We start from the raw sequence: 13052 nt of genomic DNA, 5'->3' as shown, positions 1-13052 counted from the left end.
ATCAAAAAATAAATAATCCTGTGAGAAGGCAGCCTCCTTCATTGTAGGAACTACAGATTTGCTAGAGTAACCATATATACTTATATTCATAATTTAAAAAACATTTATGTTAGATACATGTTGTTAAATTTGAAAATGTTTTATTACATTATATCAAATAAAGGTTATTTGTAGTTGTAAAAAAATAAATCATGAAGACACCCACATAAGTATACTTATGGAAAGAGGTAAACTCATTAGAGAGCAGGATTAGGGGTAGAAATTATTCATTTCATATTTAATAACAATAAATTTGAGTTTTGATCTTCAGTGAATTTTAATTATTATCATTATGCCCACTCCATATTCATTGGACAGTGCTGATCACTATAATGGATGACCCTTAAACTGGACAGTGAACTTACAAACAATAAGTAGTTATTGTAACACATGCAAGCACATACACACACGCACACATGCACTTCGATGGACATCAAAGTCAAGCCTTCTTAATGCCAAGCAAGTTTTACTTCTTTGGTAGCTGCAATGTACTTTCATGTTAACAGATTTGGATCTTAGTTCTCAATGAAACTCTGCCTGTCTCTAGATAATTTTCTATAGTAAGCTTATATATAATTTTACAGGCATGATTAATTTCTCCTGAGATGGATTGATGTGTCATCTTATTATTGAACTTGATACTTAGTTATTCAGAGGTGACTGTTATGGTGCTTGATTTTAGGTTGATAACTAACCTTCAGTATTATAACATAGATTAGAGAAGAGCAGGTTTATATTATTCAAAACAAATTTTAACTATTGCTAGAAATTTTCTGATATACAAGACAATAAATGCATTTTTAAAATTCTATGTAGCTCAATCTTCTCTTCTAAATTAGTATGCCTCTGCTCAGGTTTTTCAGAACTGAATGCAAAATGTGAATTTGAAAATGGCCCCAAATTTTATTAAAGATACTTATATATGTAGATGTCCTTTTATATTTTTTAAATTATTGTGTCATGCCATTAATGACCATTAGCTGTGTGTTTTCAAAGGCATCATGACTATAAACAAATTGGTAAGAAAGTAGGTAACAATGGTCTATTGTTACTGGAAGCCTGAGACAGTGTTTATCTCTTTCAGGTAGACAGAATTCAAATTGCCTTCATTAGCTGAGCAACATGCTGTGGAAAATGAGCAAGGCACTTATCAAAAGGCTCCTTCATTTGCATAATATTGCTGCAAAACCAAGTAGCTGCTCAAGAGCTGTGAATGAGAGAAAGAAAGCAACCCACATAAGCAAGCCAGAGAATTTAAAGAAAAGACAGTTTATCAATAAAGATGTCAGAATTGTGCCTTGTGTTACATGTGTTACAAAATGATGGTCTTTTATGGATTGTTATTAAGTAGGAGGCAAAACTGCATGAATTCTTCTCACATCCACTGATACCACAAGTAAAGCTAGAGGCTGCTCTTATGATAAATGATCAATACTTCAGACTGACACCACCTAGCTGCTCTGCTCTTAGTGCTTAAGACTCTGAATTTCAATTAAGCAGTAAATGGTTATGGAATTTTATTTTCAACTGCCTATTAATATGTCCTTAATCCCTAGCAATTCTGGAAAGTATTAGTTGATGCTATATTTCAGATTTTTTTTTTTTGTTCCACTGACAAGCTCCTTGGAAAACTTTTTGAATCAAATGAAACACATAAGCATTCATAGTACTGGGACCACTCCAATTAGTGTAAACATGTTCCTTTCCCATATAATCAAAGTCTCATTTGGAAATTTGAATAAACATGTTTATTTTTAAATGTTATGTTACCTAGTAGAGCAGAGACCTAACATTTAGTTCTGTTTTTATTGAGGATTTTAGCAATTTAAGAGAAAGTATAGAGAACTTGAAAGACATAATCTTTAGGCAATATTTAGATTCATTTAAATTTATGAGGCCACACATCTAAATAAATGCAACTGGCAACACTCAACTATGTCTGTCAATATGTTGGTATTAGAAGTGGAGTGTTATAAATAAGTTAAACATACTCTGCACACAGCTTTCATTGAAAATACTTCAACTTCCAACATTCACAGATTACAGCATGAGCTACAAAATAAAGATTGAAATGAACTTGCTGTAGACTATTTGAGATAATTATTAGTTAACTAACATTTAAACATAAATCTGCTTGACTCTAAAATTTTGGCTTTTCATTTCTCTCTATAAATGTCTAGGATATAACACCAACTATCTTCAAACAAGTTACTAAATAATGAAAGCTCAACTCAATACTACAAAATATAGAACTACTCACTTAAAAGTTTGAGTCAGCATAATGTATTTTCTTGTCAGAAACATGTAGATTATTTTGTCCTTTGAAACTGATGGTTTCAAATTTAGCTGTACCAACTTTATATTATTCATGCCATTTTTAACCTCCATATTTCTTATAAAGGTAAAAGTAAATTAAAAAATTCTATCCAACTAAATGTTAGCATGAATTAACAAATCTTAACTCCATAACTAAGATTAGCTCATCTATGTGTATTTAAGAGTTTGATTGGCTTATTAGTTGCCATTGAAGTAATAGCCATTGTAGAAGAACCACCATTTACCAGAGTGAAGAAGGGAGATTATTTAGGCCTGGAACATAAAACTAAGGTCTTTGAGAACTAAGGAGTCATAAGACACATGGGTCAACATATCTAACATTTTTAACAAGAATAACTCATTCTTCTATTGGATTTTTTGGCTCTTACACTGCTCTGTGTATTTGAAGACAATGATAGGAATTAGACACCTCACATACTTATACACCTCACACATAGGTTGAAAAAAAAAGTTGGCTTGTGAGGGCGTATAGATGATATCAAGACGATTGATCCCATAGCCATGTCCTACTGCCAGTAAAATAGATGACAGACAAAAGATACGAAGAAAAGAGTTTAGATAACAAGTTGATGCTGATAATAAGACTGAATATAATAGAAAATTTAAAGTGCACCAAAATATAAACATCAAAGGGTTATATTTCATGTGGGAAAATGGCATAGTGTATATAATGAATATCTCATGACTCTAATAATAAACTATTCTTTTAATCAGCAATGTTCTATGGAAAACTGTGTAGTATTTACACGTATTCATAACCTTCTAAGAACACAGTCATGTCTACAAAATGTAATGATCCCATCAATTATTTTCCTAAAATACCAAAAATTTTCAAACTGCTTTTATAGATGTGGAGCAGGGGCTAACCCTGAAGCTGCTGACTGTGTAAACTCTTCCCCATCTGGCATCAGTGGAAAAGAGGTGCTAACCCTGAAGAGAGTTTATGTGCCAGCGTGGGAAGATAACCCAGGGGGGACCTAACCCTGTCAGATGAGAGGGGGAGAGACTCCTTGAGGGAGGAGGAGGTGAGGGTCAGCATTCAAGGTGTTAAATAAGTAAACAAGTAAGCAAATAAATAAATAAATAAATAAATAAATAAAAGAGTATTTTTAAAAACCAACAAAGCAAACAAAAACAAAAAACAAAAAATCCTAAAGTGCTCTTCCTGGAAATAAGCACTAATCAAATGAGCAGAGCCAGAAAATACCTCATCTTGATTGCTTAATTTGGTGAATCTGTACTTTTAGTTCACAGTGAGTAACATTCTAATATGCATGTATACCTCTGCTTATAAGCCCACCTGCAATAGGGCTGAACTTTCTTACTTGAGCCCCCTGCTTCCTGTGTCAGAAGATCTCACAGTTTTACATCCATTCCCTTAGGTGTGTAAATATTCAACTAATTAAATTAATTGTAAGCAGCAGCTGATTTGATGGGCAGAAATGTTGCTTTGTTCATGAAACACCACATTTCACTTTCTTGTTATAGCAAGGATAGGGGCATGAGAAAAAAAAGGAGGTTTCTCAGGTGTTCCTGGACCTGTAAATTGCTCTGAATGCAAGTGGCTACCTTCAGTCACTGATCTTCATTTTCTTCCAGTTTATGTGGTACCAGGTTTCTGGCAGTGAGAGCCAGCCACACTTGGCAAGCCACAGGGCCAAGGAGGAGTTAATCTGTGCCTTTGCCTAATGTTTCTAAGCATGCCTTCTCTCAGAGCTTTATCTTTTCCCTTGATATCTGGGGCCATAGCCCTGCAGGCTACTGAGAGGCAAACTCAGAACATAGCTCAATTAAAAATAAAACAATGATATAGACCCTCTATATTACATTTATAAATTCATAAATCATTTGAACATCCTAAAATAAAAGAAGGATCATTAATCTCAGAAAGAAAGGATAGACTTACCATCATGATTGGGATTTCCCAGTGTCCATGGCTCATCAGAATCAAAATGGGTGTCGCCTCCAATTCCGGGTCCAGGGAAATAAGCATGTGCCAAAAATCCTCCCTCCCCATCAAATGGGGAACTGTCTCCATGAAAACCAGAAGCAAAAATGATGGTTATATCCACATCACGTTTGCCGTTTTCTAGTTCACTGTAGGGAACTTCTTCAAACGTTAGAGGAGTTACATTCTGCCACACATCAAAGGCACGGCGAATTGCTCTCCGGGTCTCAGGATCTCCAACTTTTGGAGTTACGTTCTTTATACTGAAAAGTTGGAAAAGATGATAATCAGTGTGGCTTCGCACATGCAATTTGAATTACTGCAAAAATTTTCATCTATTTGGTTTAGAATTATCAGACAAAATGGCAATTATATAGAAATAGAATTTACACATTTTTATTAAGATTATAGATACTGTTTATTACACTGGTTTATTTCATTATCATCAATGAGACCTCCATGTGCCAAGGCTATTAGGGAGTAGATCTGAGCAAAATGGTTTGTGAGAGGTTAGAAGATGGATCAATCACTTTGCCTCCTGGACAAGAGCAGGATGATGGACTTGCCAAGTGCTCAAGCACATGTAGCATGTTTGAGCCGAAAATTTCTTCTTTATACACATCAATGCAGAGCTCTGCCACTGTAGTTAGGCAATCAAGTGATAATACTTTTATTCATTTCCCTGTGCATTCTTACCAATTCAGCAAGTATGTAGCAAGTTGTACATTTGTTTGTTTGCTTGTTTGTTTGTTTGTTTAAACGAAAGGCCCAGTTATTTTGGTCTCTGATATTTTCCTCTGCTTAAATAAGATACTTCAGTTTTAAAATTGTAAGTAATTAGCTACTTACTAAAAAAAAAAAGTTTACAAATTTTGTGACTTTAAATGTAATGAAAAAGAGAATGAAAATGTAACTTGGATATTATTATTACATTTTATTGGCACCTTTTTTCTGATATTAATGCAAAGTGATGAAGGAAAATTACTATGGATTCATTTAACATTAATTAGTTTATGAGATATACATAGTTCCTGATACATTCTTTAAAATATAACATATATAAATCTAATATATCTAAACTTATAGTGTGTAATACTACAATTATTTATATATTTTATGTTATATATTTTACAATAAACAGATGAATACTACAGGGTTCATAAGTTTCAAATCCTTTCAATTAGTAATATTTCTAAAGATTAAACTAAGTAAAATCTTAATACAAAATATAATATGTCCTTCAATATGCCCTGCTTTACAGTCATCAAAGAGAACTGGGAGAGCTGCAAATTGCAATGAAGTGTTACAGCTACATCAGAGTGTCTAAAGTGCATGACTATGTCTATTCAGGACTACAATTTATTTTTCCTCATTAGATTTATTTCTCAACATGAAAAAATTTGAAGATGTACTTTCCAGGAGTAAAGATAACATTTTAATTACATAAAATTGAGTTGTCTTTCTGCTCTTTGACACCACCTAGGAAACATCTCAGCACCCTGCTGTTATGTCAAAGTCAGTCTACCAAGGAGCCAGAACAGCTTCCTAAGCTTTTCATCTGAGGGCTGAGCTTCCAAACAACCCATGAGAGTCTGAGGAGCCATTTTCAGCAATGGGGAACACTCACTGACTGTGTGGTAAATGAGAGATTCAAACACCAAGAAATTTAGGGCTTTGGGTTTGTCCCATATGCCACTGTGGAGGAATTGGACACTACTGTGAACGCAAAACCACACAAGGTGCATGGAAGAGCTGTGGAACCTAAGAGCGCTGTGTCAAGAGAAGATTCTCAGAGACCAGAGTTCCACTTAAGTGTGAAAAAGATCTTTGTTGGTGGTATTAAAGAAAACAATGAAGAACATCACTTATGAGATTATTTTGATCAGTATCGGAAGAGTGAAGTGATAGAAATTATGACTGACAGAGGCAGGGAAAAAAAGGACCTTTGCTTTTGTTACCTTTGATGACCATGATTCTGTGGATAAGATTGCTATTCAGATATACCATACTGTGAATGGCCACAACTGTGAAATAAGAAAGGCTCTGTCTAAGCAAGAGATGGCTAGTGCTTCATCCAGCCAGAGAGGTCACAGTGGTTCAGGAAACTTTGGTGTGGCCGTGGAGGCGGTTTTGGTGGCAATGACAATTTTGGTTGAGGAGGGGACTCAGTGGTGGTGGTAGCTTTGGTGGCAGCCCTGGTGGTGGTGAATATGGTGGCAGTGGGAATGGCTACAATGGATTTGGCAATGACGGTTGTTATGGGAGGCAGCCTTGGTTACTCTGGAGGAAGCAGAGGCTATGAAAGTTGTGGACAGGGTTATGGAAACAAGGGTGGTGGCTATGGCTGGAGTGGCAGCTTTGACAGCTATAAGAAAGGAGGAGGCAGAGGCAGATTTGGTGGTGGTAGTGGAAGCAAATTTGGAGGTGGTGGGAGCTACAATGATTTGGGCACTTAACAACAATCAGTCTTCAAATTTTGGACCCATGAAGGGAGGAAACTGGAGGAAGGAGCTCTGGCTATTATGGTGGCTGAGGAAAGTACTTTGCTAAACAACAAAACCAAGGTGTCTATGGAGTCTCCAACAGCAGCAGTAGTGATGGCAGTGGCAGGAGGTTCTAATTACAGCCAGGAAACAAAGCTTAGCCGGAAAGGGGAGTCAGAGAAGTGACAGGGAAGCTACAGGTTACAATAGATTTGTGAACTCAGCCAAGCACAGTGGTGTTAGGGCCAAGCTGCTACAAGGAAGACATGCTTTAGATAATACTCATATGTGTGGGCAAAAACTCCAGGACTGTATTTATAACTAATTGTATAACAGTTGATTTTAGATTCTGTTCTGTGGAAAGTGTAAAGCATTCCAACAAAAGGTTCTACTATAGACATTTTTCACCCATGCTGTAGACTGCTAAGTGTAATAGCTTGATCATGATGATGAATAAATGTGTCTTTTAAAAAAAAGTGAAAATAAAAAAATTAAACTGAGTTGTAGTTAATCATTATAAATGGTATAGTAAAGAGCATTATGTGAGCATTAAGTGTGACAAACACTCAATATACCTTATTTAACCCCAAAAGCAATAAATGGAAATGAGTATTTATACCTACCTTAAAATTTTAGTTATGAAAATTCAAAAAAAATTTGTTGTTATTACAGAGATGGAAACATTCTGACAAGCATTTCTATTTTTTTTTTCTTCTTCTTTTTAAAAGTATAAAAGTATTTATTCAGGGCATGGGGAGGGGAATTGAGAGGGTAGTAGAGACAGGAAGGGAGAGAGAGAGGGAGAGAGAGAGAGGGAGAGAGAGAGAGAGAGAGAGAGAGAGAGAGAGAGAGAGAGAGAGAGAGAGACCATGAGCATATGGAGAGAAAGGGAGAAAGGGAATGGGGAATGGGGAGAGAGAGGTTAAGGGACAAAAAGACAGAGCAGGAACAAGAAGACAAGTGACAAGCATTTTCTTAATCATTCTGAGAATCCATTGTTTTGGAATCCATAAAAACACATAAATCTAAAATTATGATTTCTGTCTCATCATAATAAATAGTGCAAACATTATTTAAATTTTAATTTGTTGTTGAAAATTGTTATTCTATATAAAAGGATTGTAGAAGAATTTCAATCCAGCATCATGGCTGCTTGGGCAAGAGATCACATCCAAAAACCTTAAAGGTCTATGTGATATGGTAGGATTGCACACATGCCCTTGATGACAGAAAATTTTGCAATACACACATTTATTCTCAAACAGTATAAATAATGTTATTTTTAAGAAGGAAGGAGCCATATTTGAAAGTGATGTCTAATTGAGGGAAGGGAACTTAATTGAGCCCAGGCAATACACTGGTGTTCAGTTGAGTTCAGTTCATTGGAACTCAGTGTAGTGCAGTTGAACAGAATTGAGTTCAGTTGAGTTCCTGCAGTTCTGTTCAGTTCATGGACTCAGTGTAGTCAGTGCAGTTCAGTTCATGCAATTCACAGTCAGTTTTCCCGAGGAGTACAATTCAGGGTGGAGCCAAGAAAAACCAGTTTGAATTAGTCAGATTGGAAAGGAGTGTAAGCCACAACAGCTGAATTGAATAGACAGCCATAGTTCAGGAAGAACTAGAAAGGGTGAGCTTATTCAGCAGTAAGACACTGAGACAACAATTACATCAGAGAATAAAGGTTACTTTCATTGTTGGGATAAACACCAACAAGCAGAACAGGTGAGGAGATTGATAAAGAAATAGCTAGGGCATAAAAAGCCATTGAGTCAAGATGTCTCAACAGATTCCAAGAGCCAAAAATAGTGGCTGGGCAGCAAGAAAGTTAGTACCATAAGATTTTTTTGTTGTTGCTGTTCTTTTGGTTTGTTTTTATTTTTGGGTGTGTTTATTTTGTTTGGCTTTTTGTTGTTGTTGTTGTTGGTGGTGGTGGTGGTTGTTGTTTCATTTTTCAATTTTCTTAATTCTTCTTATGATGGGATTGTTGGAGTTTTGGAAAAAAATCTCCAGCACTTAGGGTTGACAGAAAGTATTTTAATTTTACATTAAAATCATTTGTATGCTTATTTTTCCCCATAATTTTTAAATATTATATGTCATCATTGCCATTCCCTTTGCTTCTTTTATTTTCCTTTGAATGTAGGAAGAACAGTGGTAGTATTAGTAATGATTTTTGACATTGGTCTTGTGTAATAAACAATTTATTTGAGCCACTGTGCGTAATTTATATGATAGTGGAGAAAATGCTGAACGGAAGAATTTATGGACTTTTGGAAATTGGTGGGACAGGAGATCAGGTTGTGTCTGTAGAGACACTCTGCATTCTTGAGGGTGCATATACGACTAAGGTTAACATCACTGAAAGCGTGGATAGAAGACATTAATTTCTGTGTGCTCAGGAACGGTTGCTTATCATTTGCTGCAAAACTTGTTCTCCATTCGGCATGGAGTCCTGCAGTCTATTTTGAGAAAGAAAAAACATCTCTTGGAAGCATCAAGACCTTTATGGCTTCTTAGAAGTAAATTTTCCATCTTAAGGCATAAGAGACATGTCAATTGAAGGCATGATTCTGAATTTTGTGTAAACTAAATCACTAGGAGGCATTTATCTTCTTTATGCACTATGGGGCTGCATAAGTGCCAATAGCTTGTTATTTGAAAAATATTACTGCGGAATGAGCACTAATCTAGACACTAGACTATACAGCACAGGAACTTGTATAGTTTTGCAACAATGCATGGGAAATTAAAAGAACAAAAATAGTGGTAATCTCGGGAAACATTTGAGTGGGTGAGGCGCAAGCTAAGCAGATGGTGAATGTTGCTTTCCTGGCATGATAGATCTAAGACACTTAACACTGATTGTCTAGACAAAGTAACAGTCAGTACAGGGCAAACATTGTCCATTTAAAGAATAGAGCTGAAGGGAAGTGTAATAAAATCAACATAAAAGAGAAGGTGATAAAATGAGGTAGTTCTGACAGGCAGATAATTTTCTAAAAGAAGGAAGATTCTGGAAAGGTGAAAGCACAGAACCACTCTGATCTTACTTTCATTGTAAATATGACTATATGTTGCAGAAAACGTGTAGGAGGGGAAAAGTGGCAGTAAAGACACTTTCATTAACTCACACAGAGGATAGACAGGAGCTGGCTCACAGGCATGGTCCTGCAGACACAGGAAATCTATTTTACTACACATTCTGAGAGAACCACGAGTGGGGATTGGTGATTTCATGTGTAATGAAAGTATTCATTTTGTTTCAGTCAAGGATAATCCTAATTAGGACAGCAAATGAAGTTGTCTAAGTATCAGCTGTAGGTAAGAATGTAGTGGCTGTGCATGAGAGAAGTAGAGCAGTAACACAATGCAGAGTAACACTGCTTGTAAACTCCTTAAGCTTCACTCTGTCCCTCAATTTTCCAAAGCCATCAACCGAGGACTTTCCAAAAATATGCTTTTCCATCCTATAAGTGATGTTATTTATAAATAAATATAAACCTCACGTATGCAATTCAGAGCCATAGTAAGAGTTCAATGTAGAAACACACACCCAAAAACCAACAGGCCACATGAATGTTGTCTTTTTTTTTTTTTTTTTGTTCATAGCAGCTTAATTTTTTTCTTTTTGCACATTCTAAAATATATTTATTTTTAAATGTTTACTGGTTATTTTATTTACATTTCAAATGTTATCCCCCTTCCTAGTTTCCCCACTGTGAACCCCCTATCCCATTCCCCCTCTTCCCGGCTTCCATATGGGTGCTCCCCAACTCACACACCCACTCCTATGTCACTGCCCTTGCATTTCCCTATGATGGATGGGGAACCAAGCCTTCACAGGACCCAGGACCTCCCTTCCATTGATATCACATAAGGCCATTCTTTGCTACAGATGCAGGTGGAGCCATGGGTCCCTCCATGCATACTCTTAGTCCTACTTAGAAGGGGAAACAAAATAGTCATAGGAGGTACAGGGAGGGAGGTATTTGGGATCAAGAAGAGAGGGAAGACGCAACAGGAATGACATTTGCTGAAATACCCAAGAAAGGGGAGAAAAAAAATCTGTAGAAATTATATCCAAAGCTAGGCACTTTCCCCGGTTGAGGGATGAGGCCACCCACTCATCTCAAAAATATTGACTCAGAATTGCTAGTCTCTAAAGGACATACAGTGACAAAGAGTTGAGCAGAAAGTTGTACTTCTTAATGCCACCTTTGTAGTAACTGAAACATGACATAACAGAGGCACACAGATACCATTAGGTCATGAATGTACAATAAAGTATTTAAACTTAAATTTTGTAATGTGTAATGAAAAATAAATGTTGGCCACATAAAAGGGTAGCACTATGGAATGAAGAAGATTAAAAACTTTTGGCAACTGTAGTGAAGCTAATTTAATTGAAAAAAATCACTTGCCTCTTTCCTTTTATAAATGAAAAAACATTTAAAGTTAAACTGCTGTTTTATAATTGGAGGTAAGAAAAAAGTAAGAACCCTTGGAATTTAATTAAAATGCAGAGCCTTCGCAATACGATTCTCTCAAGATCATTACATCTTGAAGAGGGTTAAATCAATTACACTAAGGAAATGCCTTCCTTGACAGAAATTAATTTCTATTAATGCATGATACTCGTCTCTAAAAAAAAATCTTCTCGATATTACTAGTCTATGTATCTTTGTGGGAATACTATATATTAATTTATTAACATTGATTTTTGAGTAGGACATTCTATCTAGTAGGTTTCTTCCTTACATAATATTGATTCAGTTAAAAAAAGAAACTCTGATGAAATTTCTCTTAAAAATTACCATGACATTCTAGGAAGTATGATGTTTTATTACACTAAGTTTTCAAACTAAGAGAAAAATATACCTCTGTATTTAGGCCTGGTTTCTTATTCTGATGTTCAATAAATGTTCCTTATTTTCTAAACATGAATAACTTCTAGACTACTATGTATTTATTGCCTATAGTAATCAAAAAACATCATCACTGTATCATCTGCATACTAGAAAATATACCATCAAAGAGAAAGCTAGGCACAAAAAGAGATTCAGAAACACCTGAAAAATGTGTAATTATCAAACAAGGTATTCAAAATAACACATCAATATCTCAGAATCTTAATAAAAAGTAGCATGCATATATATATATATATATGTATATATATGTGTGTGTGTGTGTGTGTGTGTGTGTGTGAAAGAGAGAGAAAAAAAGAGGAGAGAGGGAGGGAGAAAGAGAGCAAAGTTATAGAAACTGTAAGAAAAGAATAAAAGGGCAGAACATATATCAGATTACACGTGAAACAAAGGAAGAATGACTCTGTTAGTCTCATTCTAGCCAAGAAAAAAAATATCAGTCACTGGTAAAACATTGCAGGAAATACCTGAAATTCAAAGTACAGGAAAGAATGAAAACCAGTATAGATAATCCAGGAATTATGGGGAAATCGCTGTAAAGTTTATATCCAAAGGAAAGATAGTGGATATAATCATCTGTGAGAATATTACAATATTAATGACAGAAAACAATCTACCGATTCATGAAACTCAGAAGAGGACCCCACCATGCCAAAATCATATCTGTAGAGGAACAAGCTAAATGATTGTAATTACAGTTATCTTTTAAAAGGACATGCTGTAAGACAGCACTACAGAATGTATGAAAATGTCAGATGATAAGTAATAAAACCACGAACCTACAAATCAGCATCCAGTGAAACTAGCATTCAAAAGTGAAGTAGAAAAAATAATTTTTCAAAGAAAAACTAAGAAACTCTTGTCAGGAGACTGTCTTAACAAGAATTTTAAGACTTCCTCAGAGATAAGATCAGAAATTGAGATCTACATAAAGAAAGGAAAATTATTATAGAAGGAATACACTTCTTTTAGATATCACAAAATATGAAAATTTTTATGTGAAAAGAATATGCAAGCTAACGTTAAAATAAAATCTTTACAACTTACATTTTATATATTTATTATATATGTGAATATATACCATATATACACACACACATGTATATATGTATATATATATATATATATATATATACATATGTATGTACACTCACAGACACACATGTATACACACACATATATATGTACATACATATGTGTATATATGCTGTGCATATGAGAAAAAAATCAAACTTATGAAACTTAAGTAAAATTATAAATGAGTAAAAAATAATTTTGTAAATAAACAGACACAATATGTTTATGTTCATTGCTACCTTA

General features: G+C 35.1%; 1 protein-coding gene and 1 pseudogene across 5 annotated transcripts in view; one reads left to right on the top strand and one right to left on the bottom strand.

Moving 5' to 3' along the window:
- Positions 1 to 13052, bottom strand: part of Mmp16 (matrix metallopeptidase 16) — a 264408-nt gene that overhangs the window by 101402 nt on the left and 149954 nt on the right. For all 5 annotated transcript variants that reach the window (NR_135158.2, NR_166735.1, NM_001379518.1 and 2 more), the window contains one exon: positions 4283 to 4587. Coding sequence is in view for 3 of the 5 variants with exons in the window: in NM_001379518.1 (NP_001366447.1) it covers positions 4283 to 4587 (305 nt within the window). In the remaining 2 variants the exon portion in view is untranslated. The remainder of the gene's footprint in view (positions 1 to 4282; positions 4588 to 13052) is intronic.
- Gm11860 (predicted gene 11860) lies at positions 5783 to 7042 on the top strand (annotated as a pseudogene).

This window comes from Mus musculus, chromosome 4 (genome assembly GCF_000001635.26).
Source record: "Mus musculus strain C57BL/6J chromosome 4, GRCm38.p6 C57BL/6J".
Lineage (NCBI taxonomy): Eukaryota > Metazoa > Chordata > Mammalia > Rodentia > Muridae > Mus > Mus musculus.
This window is presented reverse-complemented; position numbering and strand designations above follow the sequence as displayed.